The sequence below is a fragment of the Schistocerca piceifrons genome, chromosome 2 (assembly GCF_021461385.2).
Source record: "Schistocerca piceifrons isolate TAMUIC-IGC-003096 chromosome 2, iqSchPice1.1, whole genome shotgun sequence".
Lineage (NCBI taxonomy): Eukaryota > Metazoa > Arthropoda > Insecta > Orthoptera > Acrididae > Schistocerca > Schistocerca piceifrons.
In genome coordinates, this window is record NC_060139.1 from 1,026,124,063 (window position 1) to 1,026,141,964 (window position 17,902).

The window sequence follows — 17,902 nt, forward strand, 5'->3', positions numbered from 1 at the left end:
TAAAACGGAAGAAGGGAAAAGTATTAAGAATGCAAAATATCATCATTCATGCTCATTCAGTGTTTTTTGTGGCCATGAATTTCCCAAATTATGTTGTGTTACAAGAGCCTTTTTTTTCTACACTCATATTCAGAAAAAAATGTAACACCTTGACCAACTATAGACAGGACATTCATATTCACAGGACATGTACAGTAGTACATTCTGCAAAAATGATTAGCATCTGAAACATGTTGGCTGGTGGGTTCAAGGTCAACATTGACGTAGCAGCATAACACCAAGTGCTGGTAACGTGTGCCTGCCACTCTCGTTGTTGCTACAAACCAAGGGTAATGGAACTGTATGACTTGAGCAGACATGCAGGATGCCTTACAGATGTATGCATGAAACTAAGTCAAATGAGTGAGTTTGAAAGAGGGCACATTATTGGCATAAGAGAAGTGATGCATCGATCTGGGAAACTGCTGCTCGTGCGGGACGAAGTGTTTCGGCAGTGCAACGAGTGTGTGCAGAATAGCTCACAAAAGGCTGTAAAACACAATGAGATGGGTCACGCTGCAAAACGTAGACACCCCCCCCCCCCCCCAAAGATCGACACCTCATCAGAACGGCATTGCAGGAGATATCTGTGTCCTTTTGAGTTCTAATGGAACAGTGTAACACATCGTACACTATCAAGGATGACAGTCCATCACCGTTCATTCATTACAGCATGGGTTAAGTGCACATAGTCCACTTTTCCACCACCTTTGATGAATGTACCTTCCACAACTTTGCAAAAACATGATAGATGGCAATGGTGTATGGAATGACATCACTGGTGGAGGAATGGTTTCAGAAAGGGTTTTCAGATGAATCCAGGTTCTTTTTGTGTGAAAATGATGGCTGCATTCTGGATCACCACAGACATGGAGAGTGGCATCACAATGACTGCACTTGCACTAGACATATAGTGCCCACTCAAGGCCTTATGGTGTGGCATGCAGTTGGTGTGTGTTCAGAACAATATTACCAGTGTGACCTATGTGAATGACATCCTGTGACCTGTAGCCATATCCTTTCTGCACAACACCCCATATGTCATTTTTCAGCAAGACAAAACATGACCATACAGCAAGACAAAACATGACCATATGTTGCTGCATGAACACATGCCTTTGTGGTGTCATAGGATGTCAGCCATTTGTCCTAGCCTCCCAGATCACCAGACTTGTCACCAATCAAAATGTGTGGGATATGATGAAACGACAGTTGCAGATGAACTTTGGAACCAGTTGAATACAGCAAGTATAGTTATACCACAGGGCGCCATTCTTGCCTTATACGCGTCAATGCCGTCAAGCATGGAACAAGTTATCAGAGCCCATGGTGGACTCTGTGCCTACTAGGCCACAGGACACATGCTAAACCGAGGTGACTGAAATGCTAATCATTTCTGCAGAACAAATACTAATGGACATGTCCTGTGAATATGAATGTCCTATCTCAAGTCGTTCAAGGTGTTATGTTTCTTCTCAATATGGGTGTACTTTAGTTGTAACAACAGTATTTTCACTTGTAGCATCTGAAGTCTAGCTACAGCATCTGCATAATCATCAACTTAAATTAGAGTCTCTAAAAGCTTTTAGCACATATACTGCAACTTGTAAGGAACTGAAAATGTAGCATCTATTTTTGGCATATGAGCATCTGCTTTTTGGGTTACATACGTCAGTAAGCAAAAATGGAACCCTTACACAATTAATTTGTCATCTGTCTGTCAGGACACCTTTCTCAGAGGTACAGGTATAGGTATTAAGTTGGAATTTATGCCAAATACTAATGTCCACAGTCTCTCGATGGCATAAAAAATTCAAGCTTCTAAGTCAATGCAATCAAAAGGTATGGTCACTCATGTCACACATTTTCAGTCACAAACTCACTCATCGAAACCTACAGATTAACTACCTATATACATTGCTCAGATGGTAGAGCACTTGTCCGCGAAAGGCAAAGGTCCCAAGTTCGGCACACAGTTTTAATCTGCCAGGAAGTTTCTTTACCTATATACATAATTACATTAGTACAGAACCCTCAGGGTGTGAATCCTACTCACATTTGAGTGGTTTTTGTTATTGTCCAGCACACAAATTTAAAAGTTTGTCATGATACATGCTTAAAGATGAAATTGCTAGCAAAAGAGAAAAAAAGGGAAATTAAAAAACAACTATTGGAGATAAAATAATAAAGAAGAGAATAAATAGCTTTTATTCTCTATAGTAACAGCTTTCTGAATGGAATATTTTCTTTTGGAGAAACTTCAACAGTTTTCAACAAAAAAGTCTCTGGATTTCTTTTCTTTGGCTTTATTTAAAATTTCAGCAAATGATTGTTTCTGTTGAGAAGTAAGAACATTTTCTCCCCGGTGAACAGAATGTCAAAACGCTTCTCTGATTTAAAGTGTTTCTTGGCACCACTTTTCTTTTCCAATTCAGTGATTTCAAGTCTGTAGCATGTAAGCGCCAACAGCACAGCAAAGCCCTTTTGTGGGCCATATGACCCATACATGTCAATGCTACAGACTACTGTTGATAAAACAGTGTGTCTCTGAGTTTATTGATATTTTAAGTTATTTGTGTAACCACTCTTTTATCAGTGCAACATTTCCTGAATGGTTGAAATATGCAGAAGTTAAGCCTTTGTATAAAAAAGGAGATAAAGATATATCATAAAAGTTCTGTCCAATTTCACTTTAGCCCATATTCTCAAAAACTTTAGAAAAGATAATATACAATCACCTTCTTAACCATCTGGCATCAAAATATTATCCAAGTCACAATTCGGATTTCAATTGGATTCCGATACTGATAACGCTATCTGCACACACAGTAAGAATGTACTTAATTCATTTGTCATTAAATTACGGGCTACTGGTATGTTTTGTGATCCGTCAAAAGCATTTGACTGTCTAAATTACAATATTCTTTAAGTGAATTAGGATATTATGGTATAACAGGAAATGCTACAAAACGGTTCAAATCTTATATCTCTGACAGAAAACAAAGAGGGTCAATAGGCAAGAGACATGCATTAAGCTATAGACATCATTCAACCAGGAACTATAATATGTGGTGTCCCCCAAGGTTCCATCTTAAGGCCCTTCCTTTTTCTTATGTATATCAATGACCTTTGCATCAGAAACATTGCCAGATAGCACATTGTTTTGTTTTCACATGATATAAACATTGCAATAAATAGTAAATCAAATGAAGTTCTCATGGACATTAATAAATGGTTCCTAGCCAAATGTCTGTCACCAAACATTGAAAAAACATACCATATATAATTCAGAACTTGTAAAAGTTTTCCTGCCACTATATGCCTATAATGCGATGGCAAGCAGATATAAAAAGTTGACAGTGTTAAATTCTTGGGATTACAGCTTGATAATAAAGTTAACCGGGAGGAGCACACCACAAAACTGCTGAAGCATCTGAGCAAATCTCTATTTTCCTACATGAATGTTGTCACACAAAGGCAATATAGAATTACAATAGCTAGTGCACTAGGCTTACTTTCATTCCATAATATCATATGGGATTATTTTCTGGGGTCATTTAAACATGTAATACAAATTATTTGTGGTGTGAATTCAAGAATGTCCTGCAGAGAGTTGTTTGAGGAACTGGGGATACTAACTACTGTTTCCCAGTATATTTATTCCTTGATGAAATTTGTCATTAAAAATATACCTCTTCCCCCACCCCAAACAAACAGCTCAGTTCACGGAATCAGCACCAGAAATAAGAACAATTCTCACAAAGATTTAATGTCATTTACTTTGAAACTTACTGGCAGATTGAAACTGTGTGCCTGACCGAGACTCGAACTCGGGCACACAGTTTTAATCTGCCAGGAAGTTTCATATCAGCACACACTCCGCTGCAGAGTGAAAATCTCATTCATTTACTTTGGTTCAGAAAGCTATCCACTATTCAGCAATTTTCAACATGCTACCAGCCATAAAAAGTTTAACTAATAATAAAGTTCAGTTTGAGAAGAGTCTAAAGGATTTATTGGTGGACAACTCCTTCTACTCCAGTGATGAATTTCTTAGCAGAACTGACTGATGCATATATGTTGTTATATCACACAATGTGAATATTGTGTATAACCTGTCCTTCCGTAAAAATTTTGTGTAGTAAGGTGATCATTGTAAATATGTGTGGTAATTTTTTTTTTTATTTGATGATGCCTGGCTACAATAGCCTAAGAATTATCATGTGCACTTAAGTGTATTGGACATTTAACAATTCAGTGACAAGTTTTTATATCCTTTTAAATGTAGGACAATTTCGTTTTGGATCTGTGGAAAGTATATCAGCATATCTGTTCTTATTTTGTTAATATTTATTGTGTTTCTTGTTTTCTGGCATGTTCCACATCCCAGAGGATCTCCTCGCTATGGATCAATTGGAATGAAAAGTACATCTAATCTAATGTAAAGATGGAACTGACAACGTACTTAAATTGGAAGTAGAATTGAAAATAATCCTATTCACACTTTACAGGATGACACTGCACGCGGTCACTATACTGTGGACACTATAACATAACAGGCAGCAGCTACCGTAAACAAACAAAAACTTCACACACTCAATAGATGAGCAGTGGTGCAGAGGAACAAGCCCCGCCTCCCCCTCACAGGTCGGCCAGCCTATGCCCATATGCTGTATTTCTGCGAAAGCAGAACTGAGATGCAGTTTGTTGATCCCTTCTGGTGTTGTGAGAGTCATACTTGAACCCCTTGATGGATCAGGAATAGTCTTTTCATTCATTTTAAAACATGAAAAGAAAATAATGTGTTATACACAATGCAAAGCAAAGCAGAGTGAATAAATATTTTGTAATGGCTACCACACAATTGTCTGCCGAGGCTGGCAACATCAATAATGTGGTAATCCTGGGATGACCTCTACTGGTATCGTACACACCCATAGTTCAAAACACTCCACATGTAAAACTGCCAATTAATAAGTCCACAATTTTTTATATACTGCCTTTAGGTAGCAAAAAATGTACACAATTCTTTGTTCTTAGTCCTACAGTTAATTTCTACTTTGCCATACTCAGTATGTATAGAGACCGTTCAACCACCCCCCGTTTCACATGTGTCCTCAATGTAACTTATGAGTGCATTGATATGTCATTGTACAGGTGCATAGGTGTGCTCTTTATATTGCGAACATGACCTTACACATATTCTATTTCAAAATTGGACAGCACTGTATGTTGTCTAATATCAGCTACCAAAAGCTGGTTACTTTTTCAATATTTATATGCAGACAATAAAGCTATTTCAAACTATCTCTGACAAAATATTTCATTTGTACACAATTTGCTATGAAACAGCATTTATTACATAAAATTGCATCTTGAGGTGAATGTGCACCTGTGTTTGCATTTATCACAAATGTGAATTTTTCAGGCCCCTAGCAATTTATAAACTAAATAGGTAGACACAAGAACAAATACACTCAAACTCTTGGCATTCATAAGCCTTTATTCTGTAAAAAAGAAAGAAGAAATAACTTATAGGATAAATAGTATTTAAACAATCGAACATGAAAGTTTTCCATGATACCAGTAACAGGAAATAAATTGTGACAAACTGGGACTCAAATTTATGCTAAGAATAAGTATAAGAAAGGTAGTTCAAGGCGTAAAGAGACGAAATGAAAACATGAGAATCTGGCAGAGTAGTTACAAATCAGAATATAGAGAAGAGGAGACAAAGCCCATAATTATCAAATATTGATAAATATAATTACTAATTTTTGTAATTTTCAAGCTGGTCTCTCTCCTATGACCCAGATAAATAATGGAATCACTGTAGGTTACAAATAATAGTGTATGTTTTTATTCTCTCAAAGAATTCACTTATGTAGATTTTTTCTACAAATAGTGTTGATACTTTATGATTGACGTATAGTTGTTACATTTTCCTCTTTTGGTTATTTGTGTTTTAATTAGTGTGGCTTTTTTAACCTTATTGGAGCATAAGGTTTTATGTTATATCCTATTTTTATTCTCTCACTGCTGTCTGGGAAGTAGCCAGCAAAGTATTTTTCTCTATATTCACTTTGTTATATTTCCAGTTTGCAATTAATTTTTTTTAATATCAGCTTGTAAATGTTCAATATTCAGATTCCTTTTGTGAGGAGCAATGCCAAAAATACAAATATAGAAAAAAAAAAGCGGTGAAAGAATAACAAAACCTCAAAGATTAAAACTAAGATTAAGGATGAATTGTTTTGAGAAAAGGAACTCATGGTCATCAATATCTATTTTTAATTGTCTCTCTGTCAAGTTTGATGGTCTAATGGTACAGCACATGACTGGAAACCCCTAGGTCACAGGATCTAATCCTGATTGGGAAGCAGAAATTTTTTATTTGCCTTTAATCTAGCACTCACCTCTCAATAATGCGAAAATGCACAAGAAACAATACTTGGTTTAGATTAGACATTAAACTGTAGGTTCCCTTTCAATGGCTGGATAACTGTGCTCTGACTAGGAACACAAGGAAGCAGCTCCTCGGGGTGACAAGGCAGGGAAAGCGTCTATGACTGCCTATGCATTAATAATGACCTCCAAGTTGCCAAAGAGCCAAAGCTCAGAGGACAGCTTCTTTATGATCACTAAGGGCATAATAACCAATGTACTCAAGGGTATCGGTCTAATTACGTTAAGCGATCCAGCTCCATCTTGACAAGAGTTTGACAGTGATGTAAGCCGTGAAATTGCTTGCACAACCTAACCCTGGTGCAAACAGATCTGAAACCTCAGAACACAAGGAATCCAATTTGCAATAAGACACTTGGTCTGACACCATATGAACTGCATCTGCAATAGAAAAACCAAAAGTAGCAAAGGCAACTAATTCAAACAAATTTTCAGCACTCGACTGTTAATCAAGAAGTATTTAATGGAAGGGACAACTGACTTGTAAACTGTGTCAGCTGTGAACAGTCCAAGAATAGGAATCTGCTGTATGTTATGTAGGGTGTTTCACAATGTTCTGACAACTTCAAATTTGAATAACACACAAACTAATTAAGGAACCAAGTTGACCTTTTACACAAGGTACAACTTTTAATCAACTTTACTTATGAAATACTACATCGGACAAATGATTATCATTCACGGTTATGCAATACTAGAGGCATTTTACCCAGTTTTGAAAACACGTTTCATAGCTGCTGAAGGAATTCTGGAAATTTCATCGCAATTTCAATCTTTTAAGTGTTGAAGGCTTCTCAGCCAACTGTTTGGGCATATTTTTGTAAAAAACAATGAGGGCTTGCTGTCAAAAATTCTATGCCCATATTCAGTGTTCTCAGGAGTTAAGGTAGTTTTCCGAGGGCCGGTTGACTTCTGATTCGATGCACTGGCAGTTGCTTGGAAGTTTCCTACCCAATTCAGTAGGCCTATTGCTCCACAAGCAGGAATTGGATATCACAGCTGAATCTTGAAATGCTTATGAAAGGCACATTGTAAGTGCCTGGCAGATTCACCATAGTGAAAATAGTGCTCCACTGTGAAACAGTACAACATGCTTACCGATCTGTGTATGGGATGAAAGTAATAGACAGGGCCATGATTGCTGTATCTTCTTCTTTAGTGCACATTATTCAAATCTGGTATCATCAAAACATTGTGAAACACCCTGTAGCTTATCAACCAATGCCACAGCTTGGTGTACATCTGTGAGTTGAATGGGGCACGGTAGCCCCTGTGTCAAGTTGTACGATTAATGGCTTAGCCATCAACTACACTTCAATGAAAAATTTTTGTTTTGGCCTCCAGACAATGGCAAACACAATAACAAAACAGTATAATTCCTGCCATGACTCCTGGTGGGAGGTAGAGATCAACATACTGCTGCTATGTGACAATTTTTTAACTTTATGGCAAAAGACCCACTGCTTGGGGCAGGACATCTGCTTGCGCTCTACTAAATAAAAGGGGCATGAAGGAATTGGCATTCACTGTTCCTGCTGCCTGCAATGTGTTTGTCCTTGTCAGCCCAGTTGGCTTGTTTGTACTTGAGCTATCTCCTCTTCACCCAACTCGCTAGGCTCCATGTGCGGGTGCTGCATGTTATCAACAATGGCGACATTACTCCAAGCCTCCAAAAGCCAGCTAGTGGCTCAGGAAACCCCGAACAACTGTGCAATATTCAAAACCTCTTCTAACGTGGGGTTCTCAAACTGGAGGACACATTGACACACATCTTGTCTGGGGCCAAATGAATGATTGGATCTCTGATCATGGTTCCCACATAAGACACCTGTGACTCAGTCATGCGAACCAACACTTACACCTGAGACCACAAAGCCCGGCTGCCCAACTAGATTTGACTGCTGTACCTGTTTGCGACACTGGCAGAATTCAACACATGCAGTGACCACATGTGTACACTTGACATGACAGGAGGACAGCAAACTACATATATCGGTGAAAGAAGGTGACGCTGGTTCTTGCAGAGGAGCTAACTGGCATAATAAGCAAGGAGAAGGTATCTGTGATTCGAAAAAGAGCCTTATAGACCTACACGTTGACCATGCAGAATGCTATAAAATGTTTGTGAAGCTGTTTCTCGTTGCATCCCAGTCTTCTACAGATTCATCATGGGGAAACAGTGGCGGGTGAACAACCAGTGCCTGAGCCTGGGTCAACGTAACCAACAACCAACCCAACATGCCTTATGTGCCTGCTGTTGCCGCAGAAGTGGCTGAAGTAAAGCCTCCACGGACGAGCCAACCACAGAATCCAAAGCATGTGAAAATTCAACCCTAGACGTTGCCACTTGTGTTCTAACTAGGAACACGAGGAAACACACATCTGTAATGAAGATAAAAATTACTGGGTCATGGAGTGACATCAACAAGAGTACAATGAAAGTAGTTTATACGTCTTGAACACATTTCACAACTGAGGGCCCTCATATGGATGATATCCATGTCAAACGTCACTGGTGCAGTATCGCACAATGTGGTCCTGTTGACAGGGGTTGGTGATCGTGCTGCCACTGGCGGACACTTCAGTTAGTTGCAGACACACCATTTGGATGTCAGTACACATTACAGATGAAGTAGGACCTTACTTACATCCACTGTGGGCGGTAGCTGTAGTACCTGGTGCATTACTAAAAAGGGTGGCACCATGATCTTAAAATTCTTAAAATTGTCATAACCACAAGATACTCATACACCCCTGACATCATGCTATTCATATTTACAATCCTATCTTGATCACAAAATGAGTACCTAAACAGTATTTTATGTTTTCGCAGTCAAATGGAAGATACTTAATTATGAACATAAAATAAAACACATAATGTATAAAAACACACACACACACACACACACACACACACACACACACACACAAAACCTAAAAACGTTGTACAATAAGCTCTATTGCTATCTGGCATTATTATGATACCTACATCTGGATTAAACATGTGTTGTTCCTTATTCTCCTCACATATCATTTCATGAGATATGTGCATTTTACTGTTTTCAAAATATGCCTTGTACCCAAAGGCAACAGGATCAGCATGTATTTCTGCCATTTAGTACCAGGTACTTGAATGAAGGCCTTCCTATGAACAGAAAGTAACAGAATTGTCTACAGAGTTAGAATAGCTACTGAAAAAATCACTAGTTTAAACAAACATTAACATACATAAAAATAAAAGTTGTTATTTGTAACTCTATTGTTGTTGTCGTCATCATTATTATTATTTTTATTTCTAACATCTAATAAGATGAATATACACAAATAAAAAGCTCAACACATTTGCGCTGCCTTAATTCCTAATAGGCCTATCTGTTTCCACCTGCTTCAGTTATTTTCATTACTACTCACTCTATCAAAAGAATAAGAAAGCTGAAATGAGGTCCGTAAGGTAACTGAATTGCTGTATTAGCCTGACATTCTTACGAATATACAAGGCTACTATTCATTCGTTTTCAAAGTTCTAAATTTTTTGCAAGTGTTACATGAACAAATATGACTGAAGAATGAATGGAACCATAAACTCACCGAATTTGCACTGTACCCATCAGTTCATGTTCTGAGTGCAGTGCCTTGACTAATGGCAACAAAGCAAGAAAACAGTTTTTGTACATTGGATGGAATATGCGAGATCTTTATCTGTTATACAACAGCGCTGCATGTATTCAGAAGGAATTATGGAAAAGAATCATCATATAAATAGCAGGTTCTGGCACATGAAAGACATTCACTGGAGGTTATTGTCTTCCATGCAATGTCACACACAAAGCTGTATGGGCCATTTTTCTTCAGCAAGAAGACTGACAGTTGTTATTTCCACTGACTGCCAGAATTTCACCTTCAAACAAGCCCCATCACTGGAACACTGAAGTTCGTCGCTACTTAAACAATGAATTTCTGCATTGCTGGACTGGATATACTGGTGAAGATGATGAGGTTCTGTTCCCTTTGCCTCCCAGGTCCCCTAACCTAACACCTTGTGCCTTTTTCCTTTGGGGTTCATTAGGAATAGTGTTTATGTTCCCCCACTGAACAGAACACTGAAACAGCTCAGATAATGCATCAACACTACTGTGATGAGCATTGACAGGATGTTACTGCATAATGTATGAAACGAACATGACTACCACATGGACATGTGTCATATGGCCAAAGGAGCATTCATAAAACATTTTTAGGGTTCAAAATCCAAACTTTGTGAGTTCATTGTTCTATTCATGCATTAAGCATATTCATTCATGCAGTACTTTGGAAAATTTAGAGCTCTGAAATTAATGAATCATTTATAGTAGCCCCTTATTGTCGCTAAACAGATGAGGTCTAGATTATAAAACCCAACAGTATATCCTTTTATGGGGTGATCATTTTTGAAGGAACATATAAGACACACTGGAGGTAGATTTAAATATGAAACTGTAATTACTGTATACCATATCCAATCCTTGAAGTGCCGGTGAAAAATGAAAAAAAGAAATACATACTTATCAACATGTAGATGCAATTTTCAAAAATTTAGACATTTCTCTGAAAACACTTAGATTGGTTGGATTCTTGCTCACTGCTGCACACTGAAGACAAATGGGCAAGTAACTAATTTGAACAATGTATGGCACATGAAGGTGATGACAAGGAATATACAGTGTATCGAATACTCAGCCATGATGCTGGAAATGACAGGAATCTGTAGAATTATTTTGTATGATTGTAAACTGAATTTGGGTGAGAGATAGTGACTAGAGAGCTTGTATTTGCAACTTACTTCTTTTTATGACATTGATTTATGTTTATTTAACGAATTTAAGCAGGAAAGAAATTTCTTTGTAAAGGAACATCCATTGTGGTCCCCAAGATGATTCACAACCAAGGAAAAAATGTTGTGGATTCAAATACCAGATGAAGCGGATGCCTTGCATACCTATAATCACATGTGTACTCTTGGGGCTGGATCAGCAGTTATCTATATCATATTACACAACATGTTTTCTGACAGAAAGGTCTGAAATTGTGGATGCCACAAACTGATGAACTGAGTGCCTGAAGAAGTCCAATTTTCATTGCAGGTCACACCCTGACTCTCCCAGAAATTCTTCAACTGGTCTCCCATATCACTGTGCTCTTATAATGAGAAGGAATAAGAAGCTGCAGTAGGCAACTGCCTAACCTTTTTGGAGTAGAAGAAGAAAATCTGCACGAAGGAGTAATGGCTGGCAGATCTGTGTGATCAGATCTGCAAGACCCTATTTGTCTACTGCTTCATTAGGCACCAGATATGAAAAACATGTTGTAATCCAATGACACACACACACACACACACACACACACACACACACACACACACAAAACAAAAATAGTGGTTCCTGTATGCTGCTGCTGCTGAGGAGGAGGAGGATTTTTTGTTGACAAATATTGTCCTTATTGTAGAGGAAATGGCCTTTTAGCACATAACTGCCAGAAACTTTGTGCAAGGAGTTTTAATTATTCCATATAGGATTTGAACCATTTCTGTTCCACTGTAGTATAGGAGGCCTTTTAGTGATAAGATTTTATCTTTCCTTCACAAGCCATCTTTCCACCAAGTTGATGAGCTTGTAGTTGAGATGCATTTATTCGAGAGAGTTGCTGGCTCCCTAAGGCAGATCAGCTCAATATACCACAGTCCAATGGTTCATGCCTAAACTTCCAGGTTTGATATATTTTTTCACCTGATTTGCCCTCAGGTACAATGATAAGGCTGCAAAACCCACTCCTTGCCTTGCAGCTGTGATGGTGCATTGTTAGCATTACTTTCTATAGCCACTCATTGTTCCACTTTGAGCATACTTGCTGATTCATTCAGTGACACAGATTTTCAACTGCATGAACATGTACAGGTCTGCAATGCAGTTGTCATTTCTTTTGAATGGCCAGCTACACAGCTCAGTAAGGCAACTGCCTCCATTTGACACACACCAGGAGAGTGGCAAGTTAAATATTAACTTTCTCTGTGTGCTGTTACGGTTAATTATTAAGCTACTAGTACTAGGATGGACAGGATGTGTCCATGACATGCAGACAAAGGAGAAGTGGGCCACAGTTAGTGAACAGCTGAACATGCTTTTGGCCGGTTACACATCTTCAGGCTGCTGCCCAGGTGTTGCTTGTTTCTCTCACGGATTCCAGGTGCTGCTTGTTTCTCTCATGGACCCCAGGTGTTGCTTGTTTCTCTCACGGACTCTGCTGTCGAAGTATCTTACAGCGTACCCATGAAGGGGGTCCGCCGATACTGCAATATGTTCATGTTGCTCAAGGTGCAGATTCAATGTGGAGGTTAGCCATCCAGCCCCACCCACTCACCCTGTGAGTGGACACGTGGCCACTCCTTCAGCAGGGTCGGAATAGGCACACGGGGATAGGGGTTTGCTAGTCATTGGAAGCTCCAATATTTGGCACTAACAGAGCCCCTTAGGGACATAGCATCCATAGCAGGATGCTATGTGGTAATCCCATACGCGTGCTGTAGTCGCTCTAGCAGCATGCACGTATGGGCAGGACCCACCAACCCACCCCCTATAACTGCCCACCATGCCATTACACAACACATCCTGCTGTTGCTAAATAGTCATGATGGCACTCAGTATAGTAATTTTTTATCAATTTGTTGCATCCTTGAGCCCCTGGTTCTCGATGAACATCTAGCGGTTGATGACGTCAACGGTCAGAGATTAAGGCAGCAAAGTTAAAGTTCTTATACATTGCAAGCGGTATGGGACTTAGTCTCTGAAAAATTAATTTGTTAATAAGTTCGTTATTTGTCAGTATAGCTGGCTGATACTCAGACAGCTGATTATTAGTAACTGTAGATTATTAGTAACATTACACAATGAGATGAAAAGAAATGACACTTTTATTCAAAAACAATAATAACACTGAAGTCACCACAACTTATGATACAATATTGCAGTGCCTGTGTTATTCGGACTACAAAGCAAAGTACTTTTTGACAAGAATGCATGTCCAAAAGAACAGGCACTGTGGTGACTACAGACATTATGAAATAGTTTAAATGAATCGCAATTGCGAATATGGACTACCACTGCCTGCAGAATGGAATGACGACAACGAAAATTTGTGCAGGACTGGGACTCGAACCCCGATTTCCCGCCTATCATGAGCAGTCGCCTTATTTGGCTATCCATGCATGACTCACAGCCAGACTCAAACTTCCATATGTTGTCAACAACGCGTCTACAACCTGTACTCAATACCTCCAATACGTATATTCCCGTACAGGTCAAACGTTGTATTTGAAAGTCGCTTGCCCGGTATCAGCAGATAAATATGATATTGCAGTACCTATGTTACTCTAATTACAATGCAAAGTTGCTTAGGACATGCATGCATGCACGGTTCTTAAAAGGATGTGTTATCACCATGGACAGCAATTTATGCTCTACAACACGCTGAACAGAAGGGTGGTAAGGAGTTCTTGGAAGGGTGTTCCATTCCTCCACCAGCACAGTTCAGTTGACAACTGCTGGATGGTCAATGGCACATTTGGACACACTGCAATACTTCTCCCCAATGCATCTCATGTGCTCTATGGGATTTAAGTTGGTGGAACAGGCAGGTCAGTACATTCGTTGAATATCCTCATCTTCCAAGAGCTCCTCAAGCGCACCGATTCATATGGTCACACATTGTCATTCATGAAAATAAAGTCAGAGCTAAATGCACTCTTGAAAAGGTGCACATGGTGAAGGAATGTTTAGAGATTTGGAGGTCAGTAACCATGCAACAATATGCCTTACCACACCCTTACACCTAGACCATCAAAACTATCATGTTCAGCAATGTTCTTGGATGCATTATGTGTTCCCGTCTCTCATCATATGGAGGTGCATCTGCAATCACTACTCAGACTGAATCTGTTCTCACTCAAGAAGATCACGCAACTCCAGTTCCTATGCTCTCGGTATGACTGCAAATGATGTGATCAATGTGCAGGTGTTTAATGGAACACAACATACTGGCCGTTGGGCAAACAGACCACCCCCATGCTGTCACTGTTCCCCAGTGGAGAAAACCATTCCACAGCCCACAAAAGAATATGAAAAACATAGTCCGCTAAATGGTTCAAATGCCTCTAAGCACTATGGGACTTAACATCTGAGGGCATCAGTCCCCTAGACATAGAACTACTTAAACCTAACTAACCTAAGGACACCACACACATCCATGCCCGAGGCAGGATTCAAACCTGCGACCATAGCAGTCACTTGGTTCCGGCCTGAAGCGCCTCATAGTCTGCTATGATTACAGTATTAACGAGTCATAACTGGAACTGATCAATGCAGAAGAGCTTCTGTGCAGTTTGGAAGGTAGGAGATGAGGTACTGGCAGAACTGAAGCTGTAAGGGTGGATCGTGAGTCGTGATTGGGTGGCTCATGTGGTAGAGCACTTGCCTGCCAAAGACAAAGGTCCCGAGTTTGAGTCTCGGTTCGGCACACAGCTTTAATCTTCTAGGATGTTTCATATCAGTGCACACTCCGCTGCGGAGTGAAAATCTCATCTTGGAAACGTCCCCCAGCCTGTGGCTATGCCATGTCTCCATATTTCCTTTCTGCCACGAGTGCTGGTTCTGCAAGGTTTGCAGAAGGGCTTCTGTGAAGTTCAGAAGGTAGGAGATGAGGTACTTGCAGAACTGAAGCTGTGAGGATGGGTCGTGAGTCATGCTTGGGTAGCTCAGTTGGTAGAGCACTTGCCCACGAAAGGCAAAGGTCCCAAGTTCGAGTCTTGGTCTGACACACAGTTTTAATCTGCCAGGAAGTTTCATATCAGCGCACACTCCACTACAGAGTGAAAATCTCATTCTGGAATTCCCCAACCTGTTCATGAGACATATTTTCTTTTTGAGCAGATCATTTTGTACAAATTTAAACAACAGTTTCCTACTAGTTTCACCACTAACCTCACAGCAGAAAAATAAGATCATTTAGAGGATCAGCAAATAATTGAGTTTATTCCCATGATGCACTTTTTGTACCATGCCATGGACTGCCCAGAGAAAATATCTATGCAAATTTCAATCTTTATCTAAAATGAAAGCCATCATACAACCAGGAGTGTATGTTTTAATGTCATTTCTGTATAAGTTTGATAATTTGTACTACTCGTTACACTCTTCCCTTTTAGTAATACAAATGAGCTGAGTTTGTAGCCAGATACTACGACATATTACTATGACCTATTATAAAAGTCAAATAAGTCCTTTCACAATTTTAATATTCAACATATGTGCCACATATGTAGTAATGTGCTGGCTGCCTGGTATGTATCTGTATAGTAAAAATCAAAACAAACAATGGAAAAATCTAGGATGGAATGTAACAATATTATGAAAAGGATGGTTGCTACTCATCATATAGCAGAGCTGCTGACAAACACACACACACACACACACACACACACACACACACACACAGCCTCAGTAGCCACAGACTGTGGGACTTGTTGTTTTTTCTTTTCCCCTCTCCTTTGTGTGTGTGTGTGTGTGTGTGTGTGTGTGTGTGTGTGTGTGTGTGTGTGTGGTGATGGCACAGGGAAGCGATGAACAACAAGGCAAAGTGAAAGCACAGAAAAGGAAGTCGAAATTCATTGCGAAAAAAAATAACAAACCCACAAGTTTCACTGGTTCAGCATCATCAGCTGGGGCAAACACATGTAAAAAATATAATTATAGTGTTTTAGCGTTAACTCTGAATGAATTTTACAAGCAACGTTTCAATTACACTGACCATAGCTTCGAATAATAGTTTTTACAGAAGGTGCTCGACTAATTTTGACTCTTAACGCCAAAAGGAGTTAAACTCTTAGTTGTATGTAACACATGTGAGAAAGGAAGGGTATGTACGTTGTTATATTTGAATGAGCGTTTATCCAATTTGCACAGCACACGGAGGTGATCACACAAATGTAAGTATTGCGTATCGCACTCCTAAAATTTCAAGAAGAGCGTAAACGTTCATCTATCCACCTTAAGGCGACTACAGTTACTGTGTCACTAAATGAAATAAAACGTACTCAAATAATTATTTACCCGTCCACAGATGAATATAAACTTCCTGCAACGCCTAATAACAAGAAGTGAAAACAATATTATATAACTTGCATCTATGAGTAACTATTTCTACTTACATGTGTATTCCAGTTACATAAACGTCAAATAACAATATTTACATATAGTACAGTCTGTTTGGTTTCACTCTGGCCTGCGATGTTACTGTGTACAAAGTTATTAGAACACCAATGTTATTGTAGTGGCTTTTGACCTGAAGCCTACGGCCATCTATCTGGAGTTTACGGAAGAAGGTTACATTTATCAAGGAATTTCATTGTTAGTTTTAAAACTACAATGTTACTTTGATGAAAGAGAGTTGCTAATGGTTGATGACATCGAATAAGTTGTTGTATGAAATCGATTTGCTGGTTTGCATCCAAAAAAGTGATTGAATCCCATTGTTATTCCACCACGTTCACAATAATAGGTTACTTACAGCCCAATAATTTGGCTCTGGTTTGCTGGAACGAGTATTCGGTGCAGATGGTTAAAGAATAATCCAGGGTTAAACATGATGTTAATTACGGAACTAATATTTTTTTTATTCGCCTTAACTGTGTGGAACTTGGGCTCTGAGGGGATGTTTGGCTACATTTTGCCATGATATTTCCCTTAGATGAGAACTCATAATTGACATTCTCCTTTCAGTTTATGTCTTATTCTTCTGTATGGAATAGTCTGCAGATCTGGTAACGGTAATAAGATGTTTTTGATACTGAAAGCCGTGTGAGCGGAGTTTTCATTTTGTTTTATGTTAGCATGTCCTTTGAGCCATATAAATTTTATCTTCTTTCTGAAATATTAGTTTTCCTTTGCAGCTTGCTGGATATCCATTACTAGTGGATTAGATTTCTTGAGAATGACAGCTGTCTGCATATGTTGGAGTAAGCTTCTGTGATCCGTTAAAATCAAAATGGCTCTAATTCGGGGGGGGGGGGGGGGGGGGGGATCTAGGAATATTTTAAAACTGCGGATATAGCTATAACTTATGTCGAGATACTAGAAGTTTCATTGGGACGCGAAATCAATTTTTTTGTAACCTGTGAATGGACATGGGAATGCACAACCCATCTGACATTATCTTAGGATTTGGAGCCGACAGTGTAAATATGGAAACATTCAGGGAATCTATCAGAAATGCATGTTTTTTACTAATTGTTCTGCTCTGTCACTTACTTTTGTTAGAAGGTAGAAGACAACTGGCGATATTATTTCGTTACAGTGGTAGTCTGAACTAGAAT

The 17,902-nt window shown here is 39.1% G+C and overlaps 1 protein-coding gene across 1 annotated transcript in view; it reads right to left on the bottom strand.

The window, feature by feature from the left end:
* Positions 1 to 16,807, bottom strand: part of LOC124777039 (guanine nucleotide exchange protein smcr8b-like) — a 105,845-nt gene extending 89,038 nt beyond the window's left edge. Inside the window, exons 1-2 of the mRNA XM_047252305.1 lie at positions 16,739 to 16,807; positions 9,494 to 9,649 (exon numbers count right to left, since the gene is read on the bottom strand). Coding sequence (XP_047108261.1) covers positions 9,494 to 9,619 — 126 coding nt within the window. The 5' untranslated portion in view covers positions 9,620 to 9,649; positions 16,739 to 16,807. The remainder of the gene's footprint in view (positions 1 to 9,493; positions 9,650 to 16,738) is intronic.
* Positions 16,808 to 17,902: the final 1,095 nt, after the last annotated feature.